This window comes from Rhinolophus sinicus, chromosome 2 (genome assembly GCF_057876585.1).
Source record: "Rhinolophus sinicus isolate RSI-liver-muscle chromosome 2, RSI-T2T, whole genome shotgun sequence".
Taxonomy (NCBI): domain Eukaryota; kingdom Metazoa; phylum Chordata; class Mammalia; order Chiroptera; family Rhinolophidae; genus Rhinolophus; species Rhinolophus sinicus.
Genome location: NC_142502.1, coordinates 151,907,871 through 151,934,011, shown reverse-complemented (window position 1 = coordinate 151,934,011; position 26,141 = coordinate 151,907,871). Strand labels below are relative to the sequence as shown.

The 26,141-nt window shown below is 33.4% G+C and overlaps 1 protein-coding gene across 5 annotated transcripts in view; it reads right to left on the bottom strand.

Annotated features, from left to right (window-relative positions):
- The window catches only part of CCDC88A (coiled-coil and HOOK domain protein 88A), a 117,227-nt gene that overhangs the window by 3,615 nt on the left and 87,471 nt on the right, over nt 1-26,141 (bottom strand). The window contains exons 19-32 of one of the 5 annotated variants that reach the window (XM_019719686.3): nt 24,421-24,582; nt 23,140-23,417; nt 22,773-22,916; nt 20,597-20,783; nt 16,554-16,699; nt 13,440-13,532; nt 13,099-13,313; nt 9,587-9,670; nt 8,380-8,583; nt 7,710-7,781; nt 6,659-6,739; nt 4,472-4,740; nt 3,817-4,279; nt 19-118 (exon numbers count right to left, since the gene is read on the bottom strand). In XM_019719686.3, coding sequence (XP_019575245.3) covers nt 54-118; nt 3,817-4,279; nt 4,472-4,740; nt 6,659-6,739; nt 7,710-7,781; nt 8,380-8,583; nt 9,587-9,670; nt 13,099-13,313; nt 13,440-13,532; nt 16,554-16,699; nt 20,597-20,783; nt 22,773-22,916; nt 23,140-23,417; nt 24,421-24,582 — 2,463 coding nt within the window. In that variant the 3' untranslated portion in view covers nt 19-53. Of the gene's footprint in view, nt 1-18; nt 119-2,427; nt 4,280-4,471; nt 4,741-6,658; nt 6,740-7,709; nt 7,782-8,379; nt 8,584-9,586; nt 9,671-13,098; nt 13,314-13,439; nt 13,533-16,553; nt 16,700-20,596; nt 20,784-22,772; nt 22,917-23,139; nt 23,418-24,420; nt 24,583-26,141 lie in introns of those variants that run through there. The other 4 variants (XM_019719699.3, XM_074331998.2, XM_088796160.1 and 1 more) reach the window with 4 other exon arrangements.

The window sequence follows — 26,141 nt, the reverse complement described above, 5'->3', positions numbered from 1 at the left end:
TTTAAGCAAGAAACTCACCACTTGGCCCACATGTCATGTAGTGGGTAATAGAATTAGGGGCTTTGTTGCTCCCTAGACCTGCTTTTTGAATTTCTGTTTTCTTGTACTTTGTCCACATCTGCAGGAAAAAAGCATTTCATGTTATTTAATCAAAGGTTAAACATAATACAATTCATGAAGATAAGAAACTAAAAAGCTCTCATTGAGTAGGGCAAGGGGAGGGAATCTAACCTAATACACCTCTCATTACTTAAAGACTGATTTGTTTATATTTTAAAAGCTATCCATAGCGGTGGCCAGTTAGGGAAGTAGTTAGAGCATGGTGCCAATAACACCATGGTTGCCCGTTTGATCCCGGCGTGGGCTACTGTGAGCAGCACCCTCCTTAAAAAAACAACAACAAAAAAAACCCAAAAGAAACAAACTTACAAAAGCTATAAATAATATGCCTTCTTAGAGTCAGATAGGCTTACTTATTATGTTTATTATGTGACCATTTAGTAAATAAACATAATAGTTGGTAAAGTAAAAAATAATCTTGCATGCAGTGGCAGAAACATCCACAATGAAATACTTGTACTATTTACTTAGAAAACCTGGGCTTGAGGCATATTGCATAGGCAAATAATACACCTAATTACACGGTCATAGCTAAAATTGCTTTGGTCAAAGGGACCCAAGGCTTAACAGTGTAAGTTTACAATGTCACACAAATAATAAGGGTATAATTTCTAGAAACCTAGGCCAGGAATATGAAAGCTATTCAGTTTCATCAAAATTAGGGTACTGAATCTCCATATAGTTTTTCAAGTAATCCTTTGTGAAGCCATAGGGTATTTATGGAGCTATCTTAAAAGAGGAAAAAAGTACAGCTGTTCAATTGAGTCAGAGTTGCTTCACTTTTATTTTAAAATTTTTTTTTAATTGGGGGCATCTTTGTAAGATTTCATTTATAGAAACTATTATGTTGATACTTTAAAGTTTGGGAAACACTGTCTCAATATGATTTCCAGGAGTCTTACCACTGCTAAAAATTTGATTTTAAGTGCTATGAAGAAACATATGTAAGAAACTAGTGTTTTGGGGGAGGTTTTATGACTCCACAGCTGGTGACAGTTTCTAGAGGAAGTCTAGTTTGTATTCTCAATTATCAAGACTCATGGACATGGTATGTATCTTAAATGCACAGTGTGTATGTTCTTTTTTGAAAACATGCTGTGTATATAATTATAGCCATTTGGGTTGCAAATAGTTTCCTGTCAGTGTAATTTTGTAACATAATCAAACAGTTTTTAGTATAATAGCACATGATTTCCCAATGTATTTTGCATAAATTCAGTATTTTAAATTTAAAGTGTATGGTTAGATTTTGATACTTAAAAAGCTGTAATAGTTGTGAAATTCAACTTGACTCAAGGTGGAAAAGAAATAACAATAATTATTACATATGCATGATATACTCGTGTGGCCTCATCTAATCTCTCCTATATTTACCATTAAGTTTTATTACTAGGTTATGAAAAAAAAGGGGACACCAAAAACATTGAAATGTTACGACTGACTGTGAAGCAAATGACAAAAAATAGATTGATGTATTCACATAGCAAATACATTAGGTGGTACTAAAAAATATGAAAATTTTCTGATTGCGTTCATTTGACTATCTCCTCTAGCACTATTTTTCGTAATAGCTAGTTATGACAAAAGACGTATGGTCAAGATATAAATGGAAGGGGCCTAGCCCCTGAATGATCTCGTGTAAGTACAAGAGGATGGCTTAATTTACAAAGGATACAAATTTCACTAAGTAAAGATTTTCCATAGATTGTTTTCTTTGGCCCAATTAACAGCAATAATTAATATAACAACACATAGTACATAATAATTTCCTCCCCCCTGTAGAAAATTACATTCCAAAGCATTCCTTCCAGATGCCAGGCTGTTATTATCAGTAATATTTAGGCTGAATCAAAATGGCAAAAACATTCCAGAGACAAAGATATACTCCTCCAGGAGTAAGTGAATCAGGGTTGTAAGTTTTTTGTTTTATTTTATTCTGGGAGATAGAGATTCAGGTTTAGCTGATTATGTTTTAAAAGTGCTATGACCACAGAAAGATAATTTTAAAGTTTATGACACTGGAGTCAAAGTTAGCAAATATTTCTCTATGTTATATGGTTATTTTTTAGCTAAGAGTTTGTATTTATTCTTTGTTCTAAAATTTGTCCTACTAAAAACATACCTGTTTGCTTAAATGGTTACAAATCCTAATATTATTTTAGCACAATGTACTCATTTTAGAAAATTCTGTTTTAAGGTCAGACATACATAATTTAATAATTATAGAATTATAGAAATAACCATCTTCCCCACTTTGTAAACTTGCTACCCTTTTGAACAAAAGTCAGAATGCAAATTTCCAACACATTGAGTATGCTTGGTTTATTTCTCTTTGACTCTATATAAAAAAATAACTGGAAAAACTACTGTTAACTGATTCCAAGTAAAAAAGTAAACTTGAAAGAAGTCGAAGAAAAGTGCAAAGAAAAAACAGAATTAATACAAATGCTCCTAGTCAGTGCATAAGTCATATTTAAACTTGATGGGGTTTTTAAAAGAATTACACTAAATTTGTGAGTATTAACAATGTTTTAAATCTGAACAATTTTATAAATATGGGCAGTAGTTAATATTTACTACATAGAATATTGAGTTATTAACTATTTCTTTGAAAATAAAATAGGACGAAGGCACAATTAAATGGCAAAAGAAAATGACACCTTTTTACATATTTTCCTATTCATGTGCAATATGAAGTACACATTCTGGGGGAAAAAAGAAAGGAGTGAGAAGAGAGGAAGGAGGGAATGAAAGGGAAGCGCAAGGGAGGAACAGAAAAAGTGAGCATTCTCTTTTGGAAGCAACAAAGTAAATATGACTTGGAAATGCTTTCTTGGTAATTAAAGCATGCAACTATTTTAACACGCTTCTAAAACAATCTCTTAACAGGCGACAGGGAATGTGAAAGAGGAACATGTATTGTTAAGGTTTTTGAAGTCATGCAGAAAATGTACAATGCAATTAATATTTCATGCAGACTTTGGTGTGGTTACACATTCACATTTATATACAAGCCATCATGTACAGCCAAACACTAAGCCACAATTTAAAAATAAAAACATGAACCTAGACAAATGATACTTTTCAATAGTGGCTCTTAAAATCAGATTAGAGAAGCACAGGGCATATCAAATGACATCAGTGTTATATTGCGTAGTTTTGATCATACACAACCATATTCATACCAAACAGTTTGATTATCCTCAGAAACCAACAATGCAGCTTCTGTGTCATCAGGATAGAGGCATGCAGGAGTGATCAGATTATTGCTATCTAGAGAAGACTGTGGGTTACTGTTGCTAGGGTTCTGATTATCAGAAAACTGCTCATTATCTTTCTGTGCAGCTTTGTCCAAAGAGGCAGACGCCTGGTCAGTTACTCTGGTGACTGGCCTGGGAGGTAACCCACTTATGTTACTAACTAACTCTGTGTTCAGGGATAAAAATGGCTGAGATGGATGAGCCACAGTAAATGACTCAATGCTATCTTTAGCTGATATTCCAAATGCATCATTCGGCATACTAATAGTGGCCAAAGTCTGGTTTAGAAAATGTGACCTTTCTCTTGTTGAGTTTCTAGCCTGGACATATAGAGACTCAGGCTTATCTGTAGCTAACTCATTTTGTGCACGAGCACCTACAGCATGTATTGGGCTGTGAAATGTATGAGAGGACCACTGGTGTAAACAGTACTCACTAGATGCTGCAGTGATGTCGCTATCAGCAGTAGCTGGTGACGAATCAACTGACATAGGCAGTCTACTGTCCTTGGTCAAAAAATCATGGATGCTTGTCCTCCGAGTAGTTCCTTCGGCAGTAGAGATTACACTGCTTGCACGAGGTAAAGTGGCGTAAGGATTACTGTCTTTTGATTGTCGTGACAAAGAAGTTTCTTTTACTAATTTTATCTTTCCTTGAGTGCTTGGTACAGGTTTTCCTGGAGAACTAATGAAGTAGGTATCTTCAGTCTTTCGAGTACCAGGTCTCACAAATTGTTCAGGCTTAGTTGTCCGTCTGTCATAGTAGTCTCCTGGTGTTTTTCCACTTACTGACCTGGCCAGACCACAGCTAATTGGTTGATTTTTCCCCAAAAAATCAGAAGACACAGACAAACTTTTCATTACTTCATCTAAAAGATTATCTTGACTTGAGGACTTTATCTGTTAAGAAAAAAAAAATCAAAGCAGATTAGTAAGTAGCAGCCATGCTTTTTACTTTGATACATTAGACCGTATGACACAAAATTGCTAGTATCTCTAAATACTCCTTAAACAAAAAAAAAGCTCTAAAGTTCAATCATAGAAATTTAATTTGTAATGTCCATCTAAATTAAGGTCACCTGTAAAACTAACCTGTATTGAGGTAAGCTTGTTGCTTTCTTCCAAAAACTGCTGTAGAGTAACAACTTCACTGCCAGGGGAACTAGTTTTGATCTTGTGATGTGCTCGACTCTCTAGTGTATCAGGCATTTTGTGCTGGAGCACTGGACTTGATCTGGTTTGTCTTCTCAAGTATTGGATTGGACTGCTACCACTGCTGGACCAAGCCTCATGGTCATGAAGCAGGCTAAATTCTCCACTGCTATGGCTTTGTGGCCTGCTTTGGATATTAACTGCACCTGCTTTTGGAGTAAATGGGGCGTTCAAAGTTCAGTAATAGAAATGAGATTAAAACTATACAAGTGATAACATTTGTTGACTGGATTCTTATGAAGAGCCAAACTAACTTTCAAGCTTTATTTAGAAATGCTCAGTAAACTATGTTAAACTTTCATCGGTCTAACAATTGCCTGCTTATTTTGTCTACCACACACTTCCTTATCAGTCTACCACAGCCTGTTTCCTTAGTTAGTCAATTTGACAATTAGTATAAGCTGCACAAGGGCAAAGACGTGCTTTTACCACCATACCCAGAGCCTAAACATACAAAGCAGGCATTTAATACATTTGATCAGTAAATGAATGAATAAATAAGTGAATAATACATTTTTAAAGATTCTGGTTCAAATACAAGTTGACCCTTGAACAACACGAGAGCTAGGGGAGCTGACCTCTCACTCCCTCTGCATATGTTCAAGGGTCAACTGTAATTGAAAAACACCTCACAATTTAGAACAAAACATGAACTGTAAATTATTACAGAATATTAAAACCAAAAACTGTTCTAAATGCTAAAAATTCTAATTCTTTGCCTTTCTATGAAGTCTTTACTCCTTTCTTGAAGGCTTCGCTGTTCATCCTCAATGAATAATAAGAAACAATTTTTTAATTTAAATAGCAGGCATACAAGGAAAGTGAAAAGGAGACATGATGTAATTACTTATCACATATATAGTATTTTATTCTTCATTTAATGTTTGAATCATCTGATTGCTCCTGCTTTCCGCTGTTGGTATGGTGGCTACATAGCCTGTGGTATGGTGGCTACATAGCCTTAAGCTTCTGTTGAGGTTGAGCAACTGTATAGAATGCAAATTACTAGTTCTGGAAAAAAGCTTCCTAAAGTTTATGCTATTTCTTAAGAGTGCCGATTCATTTTCATCAATAGCGAATTGTATATAGTACTGAGATAGAAAATGCAACTTTCCTTGGTTTACTAATCAGAGAGAATAAAGTAGGCCATGAAAGAATTTGGTTCAAGTTATGTAACAATTTTATAGGAGTAAAATTTTCTTAAATTTTCAAATCAGAAAAGAAATACCACATTTTCAGACTACATTTTTTTTACTAGATATACAAATATGATTACAAAAATGAAAATATAACCCCTCCTTGAAATCGGATTTTTCAGATCATAGCATTAATGATAAAATAAAACTAAAACTGAGACAAAAGGATTGTATAATACAAAAAGCAACAGAACAATTGCATTCATTATAATTTGAGAATTCTGGATTGTAGAGAATAATTATTTTAACCAACTTTTATAATCTATTAAACAATTCCAGATCTGAATAGGCAGTATACGAAGTATCTTTAAGGAAAAAAGTACTAGTCAAGGCTTCCAGACATTACATAAAAACCTCACCTTAGAATGCATATTAAAAAATTAAGAAAAAAAATCTTGAAATAATTCTTTACATGAGTTATATGCATCCACTTAGCTCTTGTTACACACATATACACACACAATTGCCTTCTCAAATTAAAAAAAAATATTTCCCCTTATTTTGTGGCTAAATTAAGTACTTCCAAAATACTTTCTGTAATGAGAATTCAATGTACATTCATTATGAGAAAAATAAAGACAAAGACTAAACATAACTAAAATAAGGACCTACAGATATTTTTGAAAAATTAAGATTACAATAAAGTATTTTATCTGTGAAGATGAAAAATGGAAATAAGAATAAATGCTCCTGTTTTTACATTTGTATACATTGAAATACATTTGTATTACAATGTGACAAGTGTAAAATGTTCAAAGGAACTATGCTCCAAACATAGATGATTTGAATTTCATACTTCAGAAACTTCACCAATCTCCCATTTAAATTTGGAAACAGATGGAACACATTAATAAATTTACCTACAGCATACCTTTGACTTCATGGAGTGAAGCATTATTATTGCTATTGCTAGTGGAAGTTCTGCCACTATCAAGGCTTGCTGGTCTTGAAGCTAAATGAAAAAATCAGGAGACAGTGTGATAAAACTTCTAGCTGGTGACACTGAACTTTACATTCTGATCACAGAATGCTTTGAGGAAGCAATCATGCATACTCGCACAGGCTGAGCATGCTCACAGACAGTTGCATTTTATAGATTAGAGAGCAAAGGAATTTCCACATAGTTCAGTAAGGCACTTAAGAACAGAGGACACATCTGAAACAATAGTTGAGATCCAAAGATAAGAAGACCAAGTGCATATTTAGATTTGAATATGATTTGTAGATGGATACTAGGAGTGTATTAGTTGAATAGAGTGAAATTCCAAAAAAAAAAAAAAAAAGTGCTAGTGATTAGCACTTACAACAGGTCAGACAAGGCACCCTGCACGTTGCGGAGATGCCACGAACAGGAGGCATATGAGCACCTGCACAGCTCATGTCTTGTGTTTCTATCTGTGCAAGGGAAACAACTGCATAGTGAACACGGACCCATTCTACTTCTTAAAGTTCTGCTTATAGATGAAATTCCTTTAACATGTTATCCATTTATTGTTAATAATTTAGTTTGGTAAGACACGATTTTCCAGGTAGAAATTTAAAAATCTGAAATGCTCGACATTGCCGAAAATGTGGTTTCTTAGAGGTTCATCCTTCACCCAAGTAACTATTTCTTAAACCAATGATAAAAAGTAACTCATAACTTTAAACTTATACCAAAATGGCTACAAAATTAGCATTAAGCATTGTGCAGGCATACTTTATGAATGACCTTGACTAAAACAGACTATTTAGAGGAAGCAGTAACCTTAAAGGGGGCAAAAGGGCGTATTAGGCTTGAAAAAATGGCAGAGGTAGCTATGAGATGCAGGTTAGATAAAACATGCTTGCTGGCAACGCCACATTCATGGGTTCAGTGCAAAGAGCCTTAGCATTCCCATTCTGCAGTAATATGTACTCTCCAAATAAAGTTCGTATCTTACCATGAACTCTTGATCCCGTACTAGAATCATCACTAATACCTTGTGCACTTATGTCTTCAAACGATGTAGCATCTACATAAAATAGCAAAATGGATATAGGAATATTTTTTAACCAATAAAACCCCATTATAACATTTTATTTATGCAGAATATGGAAAGTTTTTTCAATCATGTATAATACATCTTGATTTAACATATTTCATAGACTCAATCAGAAACTGAAACTAGGAGTAAAAAACAGAATAGTGCTGATGAGAGCTGGCTCGTTTAGGGAAAACACCAGAAGCAATGAAACAATCTCCCCTGTGACCCTGCAAAGCAAAGCAAGAGCCTGGGTTGTTCTACGTGGTTTTCTCTGTTTGAAGTCGTAGTGTTTTTAGTTTTTTAAAAAAAGTTTCTATCACTCTCTCCTTTTCTCATACTTTACTTGGTTTACTTTTCCTTTTCTTGTTAGTTTATTAGCTGTTTATTATGAAAGGCCTAGGAAAGATTTTACTTATTTGTATGTTTTAAATATTTGAAATGATTTGAAAATTCTCTCAAATCAAAGCCAGACTGTTTTGATAATTATTTCAGGTTGTTGCTGTCAAAAAAGTACACATGGGAAAGTCACATTAAAATTCCTGTTGCCAACAGTTACACAACAGTGCAAATAGCAGACAGCCTATACCTTTATTATTAACCAACTGCTTGGATCTGAAGCCTGTAGAAGAGTTGACAGTTGAAAAGTTGATGGCTGTAGTAGAGAAGGCCATAGCTCCCAATTCTTTTCTCCTTTTACCCGTTGGAATATCATCTGGAACCTCCAAATTCTCAGTACTACCTGTCCACTGTCCTCCTGCTAGGACCATGGACTGCACCAGGTCATTCATGGCTGGGATGCAAATGAAAGCAAATGAATCAGCATGGTTAATGTATGTGCTCTCATTCCTGTTTTGTATTATACATGATCTGGTTTTTGTCTATGGATTAATGCAAGTGGAAATCAAAAACTATAACCACAAGGTCATTCGAATTATGACATGCATTCAGCTGAATGAAATGAGTAGGCCAAAGGCTGACACATTTCAGTAAATATCTTTATCCCACATCCACCCCTTTTAAAGATACCAAAAGGAATTTTACTCTGTACAACTGCCATGCTTTTGTGGAGTGATATGCATAATAATTAGAAGCCTTCATAATGTGGTTTTGTGGTGATAAAAATGGAATGAATAAAATAAGATGTACAGCAGTTCTTATACAGCATTATTATTGAAAATGATAGAGAGTCCTTGGTCAGAGCAGGTTACTGAAGAAAATATTCATTTTATGAATCAAATAAGTATACCATTCAATAAAAACCTGAAAGAGATGATAGCCAAAGCAACAGACACTTAATGTGATTACGTAATTACTCATTCCACTTAAAAAAAGGAAAACCAGAGTATTATTATATAAAGAATGACAAACATTTTAAAGAGTTACAGGCCATTTTATTTATTTATTTAATCTAGTTCATTAAGGAAATAAATTCCTAATGCTAAAGGTTTTGTTATATTTTCTTTAAGTAAATTTCTTCGGGAAAAAATCTCTATGGCATATAAAATTAAAGGTTTTTTTTTTCTGCCAACTTTAGAAAGCACTGGAAATTTACGAATATATTATTAAATGTATGACTAAACATATGCATGTATATGTATCAGTGAACATACATATAATGCGATTTCAGTGCCAGTTTTGGGAAAAAAAAATATTCTTCCAGCTCCTTGTATTAGAGGAAGACTGTACTTTGCCAAATAAGAAAATTGGCACAGTCCAGAGAAAGGTTAGTGAAAAATTAGTAATGGAAGCCAGTGTAGTCATTTGAAAGAAGCTGAACTGTCATAAAGTCTTACACATGGAACGGCGGTAGCAGGCCTTCATTTTGTCTTTATCCTTCGGTCTGTTCCTCAAAAAGGGCAGTCTTTTCAGTGCAACCACTTTAATGTCAGAGCATGAGGAAAAACAGAAACAGAAAAATGAAAGAAAAAAGGGAGAAGAACAGATGGGAGTTAAATGTTGAAATTAAGGACAGAAATGAATGTCTGAGTTTCAGCTTATGTATGCTACATTAAGGCTATTATTTTCGTGCTGCTGAGTGATAATGAAATATGGAATAAGCACTTTGATATTTTAAGATACTTGGAAAAGCACTGAAGACAATGATGAGGAACACATACTTCGAAAGCTTGGATTGGCTAAAGTCCTATAAATACAGGAACTGGTTAGAATTACTAATGGAAGGAACAATTTTTCTAGTTAAGTTGTAAATGTATACCTTTAAAATTAGGGCTACTGGTGGGCCAGAGTATACATGATGAAAATGTATAAGGCTTTTCAATCCTCTAGTTTCCGTAACTTTTTAAATTATAAGGCTTTATGGAAAAAATAATTTATGAAAACGCTAATTCTGTAGGAGTATTTTAGTAATATATATCAACAACAACTAGGGTGCCCAGGGGATGTTTATAAGAATCTAAAAAAACTTTTAAATCTTTAGTTATTTTCTTAAGCTTTAATAAAGAAATAGGGAATTACTTCTTGGTTTAAACTGAATTCTAGTGCATTATTTAGTAGCACCAATTTAGTAGCACACAATTAGAATGGAAATATGCATTCTTTTGAATGAAGTCAAAAGATAACATGAGCAATTATATGACTTTCATTTTACAAAAGATTGGGGAAAAGAGAAAAAAAGAGTATTTTGACAGTAGTAATAAGTACTAGCACTAAGTTCTGATAAGGCTAAAAGTTAAGGAGGCACCCTAAGACAAGCAAAATAGACAAAAAAAATATATATGTTTGTGTATGACATTTGTAGATATTTGGAAGGGCTTTTTAGGTGAGGCCATTAAAAAGTCAAAGATAGCACTGTAAAAAAAATTTTGCGAATGAAAATTAGGGCTATAACTACAGTAGGAGTCATTGACACAAAAATGAAAATGTTCACTAGAGTCATTAACATTATTAAGCTGCATTTTAATAAGATTTGAAAACAAAAAATTGTTATACGTTTTTGGAACTGCAATTGAGGGGTTAGGGACCCCAACTTGCATAATGACTTACAAACATATTGGACACAGCCTTAATAACTATGCTCTTTCTCGGGGTTTGCCATTCTCTTGTAAATAATCAAAGCTCTTTTGACAAACTGACAAATATCGTTCATTAAGGAGAATGCAATGGACATACAGCTTTTTAACATACGTAATTGTTATTAGGAATAGTCATGAATCATTTAAGCTTTTGACTTAGCATTTCTTTTCTAGCTTGGGAAAACAATGCTATTTTCAATGATTGAAAAGAAATGAACTGAAAGCAATGTAAAAATGGACACTTAGCTAAAACAAAGCTGAGTGGTTGCAGCATGCACATGTTGTCTAGTTCAAATACTTCCTCTTTCTGTTTTCCACTGTTTCCCAAAGACTGCTTTACTGTCAGACAGATACTCTTCCAAAAGAGACAATAAAAGGAGTTTTAAATTTGCCAGTGGTGGAATGTGACCCCTTTTACGGCAATCAGTTTTCAGACAGACAATGTTCTTTTTCCAAACTACACTGAAATTAAGGGGACATTAGCATTGCTGGGTTTTGTGTTTATTTTAAAAATTCTAAATTTGAACAAATTGCAGTAAAATATTACTTCCTTCTGATTCTTATTCTGGATGTTTCAGCAAACAGTATGAAGGAATACAGGTTTATATTTAAAACAAACAAGGTGACCTCAAAAAAGACTGTCATGACTTTGTGTATGCTCTCATATCTGAATTGAAATATCTTCCTTTAATTAAAAAAATTAAGTAGACCCATTACCATTTTTTATTTAATAAAATGTCAGATGTTTTAAATCTAAAGGTAGTAAATAAAATTAACTCATCTGGCACTCTTTTAAGGAAAATTTGATGATCTCTCTCTACAACAATACTCAGAGGTTTCATGTAGATTTGGCTGACAAGACTAGATAGCAAAAGACACATGTAACAATAATCTTATGTGGGAATATACAATTAAACAACTTTCCTGAGCCTAATATATACACACACACACATATGTACATGTACATATGAAAATATATATATATGTGTATGATTTTTTTGTTTGCGTACTTATGGATTCTAGTTGTTAGTGTGTTTTGTTTGCGTACTTATGGATTCTAGTTGTTAGGGTGTTAAAGTGTATTCTGAAATACACTCTATAGTTAATGTCTAATATTCTATACCCAAAACTACTGCCTTTTCAGAGATAATTAATTGCCCTAAGGCTGAAACACTATCTATAGTTTTTTTTGAGTGTTTTGAGAATTATCCATCAAATGAATAGTCTACCCCTGAGCGAAGTAGTAACTGTTTTTGCCTACTATTTACTTCAAAAGAATACTAGTGAAATTTATATACACATACATGTATATATGTATATGAACATGTAAATTATGTAAATACTTGTATATATATTTATATATATAAATCCGTTTTTTAAATTTGATGACTCTGGTGATAGAGTGAGTGGATTCAAAATATCCTGTTTACATATTTTATAAGAACATTGATAGTCATCAACTTGACATCTTCAAAGGGCCTATCATTGCCCTCTTTTCTCTTTCTCTTAAAATATATTTCTTTAGGCTTTTACTTTGCTCTTGCTGTTTAGCTAAGCACACAAGTAATGAAATAAAAAGATTATAAACTGTATAGGGCACATTATGATGTGATACTTCTATATTGGTAATTTGAAAAATTAAATCACAAGTTTATACACAAATTTATATCTCCCCATCTATTTTAACTGATCCTTTATCAAGCAATCTCTCAGTAATGTTCATAACCTTCAATTATTTCTACATCTTTCTAACATTCCCTTCATATTCATACCTATTTTTCTTTGCTGCTCCCCAATGTAACTTTACTCCAGTTTGATATCATCAAAGTATATGAGTAAAACCTCATTATAAAATGCCTTATTATTCTATTTTGTTATGATTATGAAAATAAGCTCTGTAAATACTTCTCCCTTGCCTCTCATAATCATCCTGTTAAGTATGATGCAAAGATAAAACGCTTGCCCATGTTACTAGAATTAGCAAGTGACAGGGGTATTCTGGCTCTTATTCCAATGTTCTTTCTACGCTCTTTTACCTCCCTGGCCAAATGATGGTATCTCTGTGTATGGGATATCTCTAAACACACAATAAAGAAACCATGTGTCTATGCATTATTGCAGGATGCAATGAATTTTATCATTGTATGGAGTTAAAAAGAAATGAATTCATTAGACTACCCAAAGGGCTATTGAGATTATTTTAAAGAAATCTTTAGAAAGGATTCTAAATCAATACTAGAGATCACAAGTATTTAAAGAGTTTAAGCACTCACTGCTGCTTTTCTTGGTTCCCAAAGTTTGGCCATCTTCTAAAGAGTTTGAACCTACTGAAGAACTATCTTGACTATCTTGATGGGGTAGTTGAAGAAATCCTTCACTGGAGTCTGAGCGGGTAGGTGTTAAAGTTAGAGATTTCTGACGTTCCCGATTAATATCTTTCTTAGACTTTATCAATTTCCTCATTTTTAGAGTAATCCAGTTGCCTCTCCTGATAGAATAATTTTTAAAAAATTCTTGTCAGTCTAAAATTCAATATATAAGTCCTTCACAAAATTAGATGTTTAAAATACTTTTTTTTTTCAAAATAAAATGAATAAAATTAGGCTAACAGTACCTTCTAGGAGGAGATGGCTCATAAAATTTGTATTGATCCATAATTTTCTCTTCTAATTTCTCCTTTTGTCGTCTTAATTCATTTAACTTATCACTATAAAAATAAAAATTACATTTTAGGACATGCACATTTTGTACAGTTATGAATGATATTAAGTTATTCTGTGACATGATCTAACTTCTCAAAACATAAATACAGATACCATGGTTGACAACTAAAAATTTATTAGGTGGTAACAATGGGATATTTTCCAAGTTTCTTCTTTTCTTTAAATTTACAACTTACTTAAATAAAAGGAAATAGGATTTAAAGTTTCAATTCTTCAGTAGGATTTGTTTGAAGATAATGTTCCATATTACAATTTCACCATGACAAAAGAATTCTTTTAACATCTTTTTTACAGCTATTAAACAACATTATATTAGCATTGACTTTTCCCCTTTCTCGGATCTTTAGTATCTCAAATCATTATTGGAATGAAGGATGATTTATTATAATTTACACAGGCAAAAAATTAAAATGGATACTTTGCTTATAATTACAAATATAGTAAATAATCTGGCAACTGCATCTCTATGCAAACATATTTTTTTCCTTTATGGCAGATTTAGGCTAATTTACTCATAGAGAATTATTTCCTGCCTTCAGCAAGCATGAATATGCTACACTTTCGCCATCTCTCAGTTTCATTTTTATGTTCTTATTGGATACATTATATAGAGAAAAATCACAGATCACAGTCCAAAGTAAAATGAACTCTTTAAAAAGAAATGCGATGCCAAAGAATACTATTTGCTCAAAATTTAGCAATCATTTATAATGAGGAAGGCATGAGGTGTATATAAAGATGAATAATAAGTAGCCCCGCTCTGATTATAATACAGGAGACAGACGATATATACACAAATGACTATTATAATCCAAGGCAGTAGCAGTGCCCAAATAAAGTACTGTGGAAGTACAACAGGAACTTATAAAAGGGAGAATATTTCTATCTTGGATGACCAAAGAAAAAAGCCACATTAGATAGACTGAAAAAGAAAGGCAAGGATGCTAAATTAATCATTCTTGAGGGGAAGTAGTGAGGGGGTTTTGGGTTAAGATTTTGCTCATCAGAAATATAGAAAGTTTCATTACAAAGTGACATGAAATCTTTGTTTTAGGTACCTTAAACTGAACAATAGAATGGATGTATCAGAAAGGACGGAGGTAAAGAATGCATTCAGGAAGCTAATGGGATAGTCTAGTTGAGAGGTAAGGTTGAATTAAGGTAGTGGGGACCAGAAGGAACTAAGTGGAGAGATTCTATGGAAGGAGATGCTTTGTGAGCACAAGTTGCCAACAGTTATACCACAGTGCAAATAGCAGATAGCCTAAACCTCCCAATTCTTTTCTCCCTTTTCCTATTGAAATATATCAGGAACCTCCAAACTTTCAGTACTACCTGTTCACTGTCACTCCTACTAGAACCATGTGACAGAGGCATTCACATAGAAATGTCTGACATGTAAATGTAAGGTGGATATTTTTTATTTAAATTTAAAAAGTCAGAATAGATACTACTACTTATAAGTCAATATATAGATATAATCACTGAAACCTTGGAAATGATTAGTCACCAAGGGTCAGAATACTAAGAAGATAAAGCTTTGGATAATGCTTCTGCTTAAGGGACAGGAAACTCAAATGCCAAGAGCTTTAGATACACTCACTGCTTCTTAAGCTAAAATACCTCTTATAGCAGAGAGTAAAGGCACACGTACCCCTGAAAGGACTGAAGGTATAGTCCAAAGTGGGCAGCTAAAAATGTGCCATTTCTTTGAAGTTTAGCATTTATCTTAAAAGTTCATGCGAAACTCTAGCTTTTGTTCCATGATGTATCTGTGTAGTAATATAAAAATAATGTTCCCTACCCCAAATTTTATAATAAAATTGATGCTTCAAAAAATGTATAATGTATCCTGGTTTCCTATGTGCCCTGGCTCACCATCATGTACATCATGTCTGAAAGGCACAGACATATTACGACATTTACTCCTGAGGATAATTCTGGAAGTAGGTATTATACCTCTATTTTGGAGAAAAAGAAACCAATGATCAAAGAAATGAAGTAACTAGCCTATAATCACATAGCTTGTGATTAGAAGAATTGGGTTTGGATTTTAGAGGTTTGATTTTAACATCTGGAATTTCTATTACACTATGGTACTTCTCATTTAGGGACAAGGGGAAGAGAAGACTTTGGTAAAGGTGCATCATGGTGTAATATACAAACTACCCACTGAGCTGCCCAGGCACGAACCCCTGATTTTACCAGATTCCTCTCTTCTCAACGGAAACACAATTTACCAACAATTAAACCCAGTCAATTCTACCTCTTGTATTTGATCTCAAATACCACTGCTTGTGAATTATTTTTTATTAGATTATTGCAACAGCCTTCTTAAAACTTACTTCGTCTCTATTCTCAGAACCTCCAATCCATACTCTAAAATGTCATCAATGTTTTTAAAATATGCAAATCTGATCATATTACTCCCTTGCTCAAAATTTTCAGCAACTTCTTTGTGTGGCATAGAAAAACCTTTGCGAAGTGACTCCTGAGTATTTATTCACAACTCTGCTGCTCCTTCCCAAATTTTGCTCCAGCAAGAATAATTAATTTTTAGATTCTATACTATATCCTAATACACTTTCATCATACCACGGTGTTTTTTCATTTGCTGCTATCTTGGCCGGTTATGCCTCCTCAAGTGAACTCCTATTCAACCTCTAAGCCATAGTTCAAGCAATCATCTTTGGAAAGTTCACTCTGCCTCTCCCACACTAAGGCTGCTATATTTCTATGGTCTCCTACACATACCTCCATTATGGCAATTATTTGTATTTCTTGCTTTACATTACTAGGTCCTTAAGAGCAGGGCCCATGTTGTCATGTTAGTATTTTTGATTATTAGCATTGAGCCTGAAACATAAGCATTTAAAAATATATGTTGAAATAATAATGTTGAAAATCAAAAAATATTATTTAGCATTGAGTTTTCTTTGCTATCAGATATAGCAATGATAAAATGATGAGTAATATTTTGGAGTGCAAAATTATTTGGTACCTACATGTACTGTCTTTGTTCAACATGAAAAAGATCCTTGCTTTCCATATTCTGCTCCAACAGTGTTCTGTTCTGTAGCATTAATGTCTGAATTTGATCCAGTAGATGTCGATTTTCTTCTTCTAAATTTCCTTTAAGTTGGCTTAGCAACTGTTTGAACACAAACATTCAATTTTTAAAATATCAACATTTACATTTAACATAAATCACCCAGAATATCTGAAAAACATAACAAAATTTAACTATACATAAAACTTCAGACTTAAGTCTCCTGCTATTTGAACAATTAAGTGGTTGCACTTTGATCTGAAGATGAGTGATTAGTAATAAGGACAGCTAAAGCACTGGCTTATGTGCTGTACAGATATATTTTCATAATTCTCATGAACACTGGGATTAACATGTAATAAATTATCTAGTTCCAAAATCACTGCTTTCTTCAAAACTGTTTAACTTTTAGTCTGAAAGCTAGACTCAAATCCCTGGCCATCTATTTCAGTAGCTATGAAACACTGGACAAGTTAGTTAATTCTCTGAGCTTCAATGACCTCATCTATAAAGTAAGAATAATAATTCCCATCCCCCAAGACTTTTGCAAAGATTAAATAATATATATAAAGTACCTGGTGTCGTGCCTGTGGCATGCAGTAGGTACTTAATATACTTCATTCTTCCCCCAAGCACTGTGCTCAAGGAACCTTAAAAGTCTGTATATAGTTTTTGTGGCTTGAACAAAGGAGTTAGACAATCTTGTCAATGGTTGATATTACTATTAATAGCTCATATTACTGACGGTTGGGTTACTAGCAGCATTGATCTGTTTTTTTCTCTGTAGTTAATAGAAACTGGAAATATGTTTAGCTAGGCCAGTGGTTCCAACAGAAGTCTCAGAAAACCCAAACTAGTGATTCTCAAAATTTTGCATCACTTGTAAAGTATATTTTTTAAAAAAAGTACATTTCTGGGTGCAAATTCAGCGGTCTGGAGTAGAGCCAGAGATCTATATTTAAAAAAACAATTACCAAATATAACCCATACTTAAAAAAAAAAAAAATCAAAACAAACATTTAAAAAAGCCTCAAAAAGTACAGAAAAGCTGTTTATTAATATCCATAAACAGCCATCTAGAGATAACTGTCAATATTGTGCTGTTTGTTTTATGTATATATTACTAAATTGAAACATAACATGTGGCAGATTCATTGCAAAATTGAATCCAGTTCTCCTCCCTGTACCTAATCCTCTTACAATGTGACTCTCACTCTTCCCATCAAGTAGTGAAATCTATTTTCTCTCTTCTTGAATTTGGAATGCCTTTGGCCAAGAGGAGATGGAAGTGATGGTGTGACAGTTCCAAGCCTAGGCCTCAAGAGGCCTTATGTGCCTTCACTCAGTCTCTTGGACTCCTGCTGGAGGATGAGAGACCATGTAATCAGTGAAGAGTTGTGCTAGCTGGGGCCACTCTAGACCAGCCAGCCCTCAGCGTTCATGCCAGCTAACTGCAGGAGGAAGACCTACTAAGTAAGATCAACTATCTTGGTCTACACATTAATGCATAGATTAGCATATCCGCCTAACTGACCAACAGACTCATAAGCAAAAATAAATGTTCACTGTCCATTATGGTTGTTATATAGTATTATCATGTCAACAGACATTGATAAGACATTGATAAAAATTTGTTCCCTTTTCTGTATATAAGAAAAAGGAACAAATTTTAAGTGTATGTACAGCTCAATGAATCATCCCAAAGTGAACACACGTGTGAAACCAGCACCCAAATCAAGAAACAGTACATTAATTGTATTCCAGAAGTACTCATTGTGGTCTCTTCCAATCACCATCTCTTCCCACAAAGATATAGATTAATATTTTCACTCCCTCCAAACTATGTTGTTATATGACTTAGACCGTAGCCAAGAGTTAACATTTGACTCAAGTTGGGACAATCAGCCAGTTAAGTAGGTACTAGGGCCCTTTCTGATCTCTCCTGAGCAGCTTTCCAGTCCACTAGTGACCTGTGGGACCTCATCAAGACCTGCTACGACTGGCTGTCTCATTGCTTGGATCTCCCAGTTAAATTTCTGATAGGTTTGTTGATCTGTTGCTTGTCCCAACCAATATTCCAACCTCAGGCTATCTGAGAATTGGCCTTTGACAACTCTCTAGGACATGGGGGGAGGGAATGGGAAAGGGAGAAGTCACAACACCGCAGACAACCATAGTCCCTACCCAAAGTTGATTGGTTTTTAATAAATGCTTCTCAATTTGTTATATGCTTTTGCTTGAGTTCCAGAGTCCTAAAATGATTGTTTTTGACAGTTTTGTCCAATTTTATTGTTCCTTGGGGATTTGATTCGTCATGTTCCTCACTTTACCATTTTGTAAGTTCATTAACCCAATTATATTTTACTCAAGACTTTTGTAAATCACAGGCAGAATCAATGTCTTATGCTTTCTGAGCCTTGTTTAATAATTATATGTATATGCTTTCAAACTAAGTTTTCTTTTTATTGGTTTATAATTTCAGACAAAAAGTTATGAGTTATTACTTTTCTTGTACAATCTATTCTAATTCTGTTTAAGGGTTTGCTTCAGTGTTGGTTCCCTAAAAGTTCCTTGAATTCAGGTGTTAAGCTATATTCAGACTCTAATTATTTAGGTACCAATCATAAAATTTAAAGATTATCTAAAGCTTTCAATATCCTTTTTATATTTCAAAACATTTATCACTTTATCAAACCTTTGTAGGAAGAGGCATGTAATTATGTCAAGAATGGAACTGTGTACAGAAGGCATATAATTTCTACAGAAAACCCTCCAATGGCTCCCTATTTTACCCAGAATAAAAGTCAAAGTTTTTTACAACGGCCTATAAGGTAACATGCCGACCCAGGCACATCTCTGATCTCATCTCCTACTACTCTCCCCTTTGCTCATCCCATTCCCGCCACACTGGCCTCCTTGAGTGTTCCTGAAACACACCAGGATCCCCCTGCCTTACGATCACCGCATTCACTGTTTGCCTGGAATATTCTTTCCCCAGATATCCACACAATACCCCAATGTCCTTAAATTTTTGTTCAACGATGCCTAGTTAAAATTTCAATCTACACTACTCCCCCATCCACTCTGGAAGTCCCCTTTACTCTACTCTATTTTTACTTGCACATAACTTATCATCCTGTAACATACCATATGTTGCAGACTAATTTTCAAAATAGTTACAGCAGTATTGCCAGTCCATGTAAGCTTCCAGAGTCTTGCCATTTTCCATCAAGAGGCTGAGTCTATTTCTCTTCCCCTTGGACCTGGATGGGACTTTGACTGCCCCAATGAACACAATGCAGGGGAAATGATGCTGCATGACTTCTGAGGCTTGGTCATTAAAGCCGAGATGGTTTTTTCTGGTTCTGAAAAACCAGTCCAAACCAGTCCACGGGGAGAGATCACAGGGAGAAGAAATTGATACCTCCAGCTGATAGCCAGCATCAACCACCAAACATGCATCAGCCTCTCAATCTTCCAGCTGAGGGCCTAGCTGCAAGTGGAGCAGAGACAAACTGGCCCCCCTGTACCTGTCCAAATTCCAACTCACAGAATCTGTGCATCATAAATTGTTGTTTTATACCACTAAGATTTGGGGTAATTTGCTACATAGCCATATGTAACAAAGCACTGTAACACTATATATTTCACCTATTTATTATATTTATTGTCTGTTTCCTTCCACCAAAATGTAAACTCCACAAGGGGAGAGATTTTTACCTTTTTGGTTTATTACTATATGCCAGGTGGTCAACGAGGACATGATTTTACAATTTTCAAAGTATCTGAAAATGTAAATTTAATAATAAAAAAAAAATTGAAATTAATGATTTAGGAGGTTTTACTGAATTACCTGTGAATTTCAATTATCCCTTACCAATTCTTTTAGAAATACCCTACTAAATATATACTGCTATTGTCATTATAACATTATTTAGTTTTTAGATGTGTCTTGATGCTTAAAGGAAGGAACCAGTGATTACACATGTTAGAGCTCACCTCACACTGGTTATTTAGCTTGGTGGACGTGATGTCCAACTGTTGATATTGTTCCTTTAGCTTTGAAAATTCAGCTTCTAATCTTGTTTGTTCCAGTTTGGAATTATTTAGAAGACTTTTCAAATTTTTATGGTCGGTTTGTAAAACTTCAGTCTCTTTTAAAAGCTGATTATATGTATGATTCAACCTACAATTAGAAATCATGATAGAAATAGAATTAGATTCTCTTAAAATAATTTTCACATTTACACAATGTGAAAATGCTCTAAATCACATTTAGACGTATTTAGGAGATATAAAGAATCCTTTTGGCAGTTATTAAACTGATCAAGAATCAGTTTCTATTGTGTAAAAACTAGATTTTTAAAAAAATGAGTTTTCCCTTGAAAAGAAATATTTCAGCATTTAAATATGTTGAAAATGTAAAGATATGCAAAATTTTACCATATAAAATTTAAAGTATTAATAGGAAAAAAGACAAACGAGAACATGACCAATCCAGATTTGATTTCATGGAAAATTCAAACATTCTAAAATTCAACATGGAAATTCAAGAAAGATCAGACCAAGAGAATTAATCCAGTATGGGACGTGATAGTCTATCACTTCGTTGCCAGACAACTGAGAAGTACAGGCTTAAACCAAAATTTCAGTTACTGAGATCTCTCAGTAACTGAATTTCAGTTGTGGCAAATTATTCATATTTATGCAGTCCCCAATTATAAATAGTAAATTTTAGATTATTTGTAAAAATCAAACTATAGCCTTTTTAGTTTCTTACCACTATTCTACTTTCAGAACAAGGTCCACTGATCTCTAAGAGCAGTGATCAGAAAACTTTTTCTGTAAAGGACCAGAGAGTAAATAGGCTTTATGGGCCACATGTAGTCTATAGCATGCTCTTCTTTTCTGTTTTCCCCACAGCCTTTTAAAATGTAAAAACTGTTTAGTTTGGGGGTTGTACTCAAACAGTCTGCATGCTGGATATGGCCTACTACTTGGCTGCAGTTTACCGACTTTGTCTTATGGAATTAAGATCAGGAAGCCACAAGAGGAGGAGGTAGCCAAAAAAAACCAAACTTTTACTCAGGATGGTACTTCTTCAGAACATCTAATAATTTACTTCAACTCATTCCCCAAAGAATTTAAGTCAGCTTACAAGAACTACAAATAATAAAATAATAAATTTAAAAAATCAAGACTGGGTAAAAAAATAAAACGGCAAGATCAGAAACATAGAAACAAGTATATGCTCCACATATAGGCTGAATCCATGAATGAATGCATGTCATGAGTATAACACCTGGTCAAACCTTACTGAGACATACGGACAGTTACATAGTATGTCAGTAGCTACGGAAATCAAAGATTTTCCTACTGATAATTCATGGAGGTGGGGCTGGGATATGAAGAAATATACAGTGTCCTCAATCTCATCTATGGCAAGTGCTAAAATGAGCTCTTCAAGAGAGTTTATTACTTGTCCCTCAAAGCTGAGAACATTAACACCAAAAGGCAATTTAGTGAGCACAATTCTAAAGAGGCCAAGACAACCTAGTCCACATAAGAAACTTTCTTGGTTTGGCATTAACTATGATTAAAATTTAGGCTACTTAGAGGAATGGATAAATTATTGCTCTTCAGACAAACCTTTATAAATATTGTTTTGGAGAAACAGCTCTTTCAGGTTTTATTTAAAGCCTTTTCTTCCTTTCGAACACAGATATGAGTGCATAAAAGCTGGGCAAGAACAGATTTGAGAGACAGAAATTGCTCACTTGTAGCAAGTTCAACAGACAAAAGTTGGTATAGCAGACTAGCAAAAAGAAAGGAAGACATAAAGAATCAGGTTTCATTCCATCTGTCTCAATAAAGAATCAGGTTTCATTCCATCTGTCTCAATAAACGCTGTCAAGGTACAAAAATGTCATTATATAATGTGGCTTAAAAAATTAATTAGTTGAATACATCATGAAAGAAACAACGAAAGAAAACAGGAGATCTAAGTTTCTGTCTATGCCATTCTATAGCTAGCTGCATGATTTGGTTGGGTAATTTACTTATTGCTCTGGGGTCTTTTTTCAAAATTGTAAGTTATAAAGGGTACTGCAAAGGGATAGTATACACTTTGGATGTAATGAATAATATGAAACTAAAATATATAAATATTTATTACCTATCATTTTCACCACAAAGTTTCTTGTATTCTGCAGCTATAGTCTCATGGTTTTTGTTTTCAAGCAGCATTTTTTCCTGTTCTACTTTCAGTGTTTTTTCCAAATCTTCCAACTGTCCTTTCTGTTTTAGTAACTGATTGTAACTGGAAAAAAAGTTAGGTATTTGGTTTATAATATTTCTTTAGGAAAAAAGAATTTTTAGAATGAACAAAACAAAAACAAAACAAGTAACTTATTAGTATCACATAAAACACATGTAAATTCATATAAATTTCATATATAAATTAGACCTGTTTAACACGTACCATTATATTACCCAAAGAAAATTGGTTTTAAATTAAAAACACAAAAAATATAATAAATTACCGGTCTTCGAGGTCTTTATGTTCCACCTCAAGATTTTTGTGGGCAGACTTTAGAGTTCCATGTTTAGCAATGAGAGATTCATACTCTGAAGCCTGCCGTTCATGAAGAAGTTCTAGCTTCTCATGATCTCTGATCAGAGAATCATAGAGAGATTTCAGATCTTCTCGCTCTTTGATTACAGATTCATTTTCATTTTCTAAGGAAGATTGCTGGATTAGGAGTTGTGCATTCTGGTTCATAAGTGAGGTACTTTGGGAATTAAGTGTGGAATTTTCAACCTGTAAAAATGCATATTGTTATCAGATATAAGAAAAATAGCTTATGTTTTTCTTTTTTTTTTTTTTTTTAGTAAAGGATTAATTACATCAACTTTAGGAAGCTCTAAATAAATCAAAGCAGATATATGCACATTATACTGATAAAATTTGGATTTTAATGTCCCTAAGAACAAGGCTACCATTTAATTTTGACTTTTGGTAGTTGGTATACTCCATATCTTATGAGATCTATATGAGCTATAAATCATATATATGTTTTGGGTTGAATTATTTTAAATGAAGGTGATTAGCAACAAACTGTATTCCAGTCATGAAAAAGTACAGAATTTGAAATGCTAGTTTATCATTTGCTAGAAGTTGAGAGTTCATAGAACCGAAAAATTACTTGTGATAATACAATTAGAAATTTTCTTGAGTCTAAATTATATTAGCATCTACTTTACCATTTGGAAAAGAGTTGCAGAAAGACTAACTTTTATGTTGAGTGGGAACTTCTTTTCTTCTGCTATTTAAGAGATTTTAGAGAGTTGTACTTCTCCCACCTGATTGCTCTATTTGAAAAAGACACTGGCAATGTTAAGTATAAGATGGATCCTTTGAATTAAGGACTTGTCTGAAGACAAAATCCTCATGCTGTGTTCTTTTCCAATAACTTAATCAATAAGAAAGCTGTAAAAATCAAACAAGGAATGGTATACTGCAACCATACTCTAAAGTAAGGGTTTCTACCTGATTAATTATAATCAAATTGTTTATGATGAAATTATTTTCATTTTATTTATATTTCTTGAGTGAATTCATTAATAAATATTGAGAGGCTCTGACATTTAAAAATGCTGATGTATGAAAGCTTGGGGTAGCAGTAATAGAAATATTTTAATTTACCTTCAATTAACTGTTGAATTCATTCACTAAGAAACAATGTTACTATATCTGGTCACCCTTATTTTAGTAGCATAATTCAAGACTTTGGTTGCATATACCCCAAATATTACATTACAACCTGAAGCTTGGCATTCTGTGTTTGAAGAGTAGTATTCTGCTCCTGTAATGACACTGTCTGCCTCTGAAGTGCAAGAATCTGAGCCTGCAAATTATTGTTCTGTGTCTCAAGCTGTTTCAGTTGAGTTTTCAATGCTTGCTTCTCTGCTTGCAGTGTAGCATTCTTAATAAAGAAAACATAAATATTAAAAGCAACATCAAACATATTTCTCTTTAACACATACTGGAATTTTGTATGAATATTTATTACCATTATAATAATAAAAAAACCCCTAACAATCTTAAAATTTTTCCTCCATCCTAAATTGTAAACAGATATTTAATCTAAGAAAAAGAAAGCAATAATTATAAAACCCTAATATACTATCGTGTCTATCTCTGTATGCTTCATAATGTCTGAAAAATAAAATACTCCATTCTAAATATATTGACTAACATAAGAAACTAGAATGGGATTGTCATTTAAATGGTTTGTACATTGCTCAAAAGTGCCCAGAATGTCCAGAATGAGTGGGACTGTGTCTAATCTCATTAGTGGAGTGCTCCTTTTCTAACTGCCTGAAGGGCAATATTTGTATATATGGTGGTCCCAGCAAGAGCAGCAAAAATTTAAGTATTTTATAAACACAAATATTTGGAAGAGAAGCAAAAACAATCTTAACCATCTGTTTAAAAACTTTAGTGCATAATAGACTTAACAGATGTTAGGTATTTTCTTTAGTGATTTTTTTTCATGATATAAAACATTCACTAATACTCTATTTTATCCAGAGGACTTCTGGAGCAAATTCAAACACAACATACCATTTTCAATTTTTCCAGTACATAAGGCCATATTTCAATTTTATAGTTAAACGGCTGAATTACTGTACAAATCATAGGTCTTTACATTTAATGTGCTAGATATTAAAATACTTGTCATGAATGTTATATTTTCAGGATTATTCCTAAATAACATTTCATAAAAAAGTTAGCATCAGAAAGTGGAAACAAAGAACCCTTTAGAAAACCGAAATAATACTTTATGACACAAAAAGGCCAAAATTTGTATATAACTGCGATATGCATAAAAAGTTACAACTGAATCCCAACAAATCATTTTTATCATATCTACATTAGGGGGCAAATATAACAATTCACTTTATAGGGTTTCATGTTATGTATACTACATGTCACCGTATAACAAGGAAGTCATGATTTAATCCACATATTACACCATCAAATCAAAGCTGAGGAAGAAAAATGCTTCAAGATGGCTTTTGATATTGTACATCTTTTGTTTATTTAATCAAATAAAAAGGATGAAAACAATTTATACTGAAATAATAATATAGAATACTGATATATTTATATACCATCTTGACACACCAAAGAGATAAACCATTTTTCACCTACATATGTTAAGTGCTATTGTAGTTCAGCTCTTTGGAAACCATAAGCTCTGCTGATCCCTAGGAATAAGAAAAATGCCTATAGTCTGTAATGAATAGAAGAAATAGCTGAGAGTAGAAAGGATATATCAGAACAGGAAAAGTTTGCAACGGGAAAATAAGAGGTTAGCAAATATACTGGTAAATACACAAAAAATTACCAGTCTAATAATACAGGGCTAGCCATCTTTATAAACCCATTACCTAAATTGGCTAAAATATGACAACCAGTTAATTTTTTTCTAATGGAAATTTATAAAGAAAAGTAAATGGGAAAAGATATTTAGCTTAT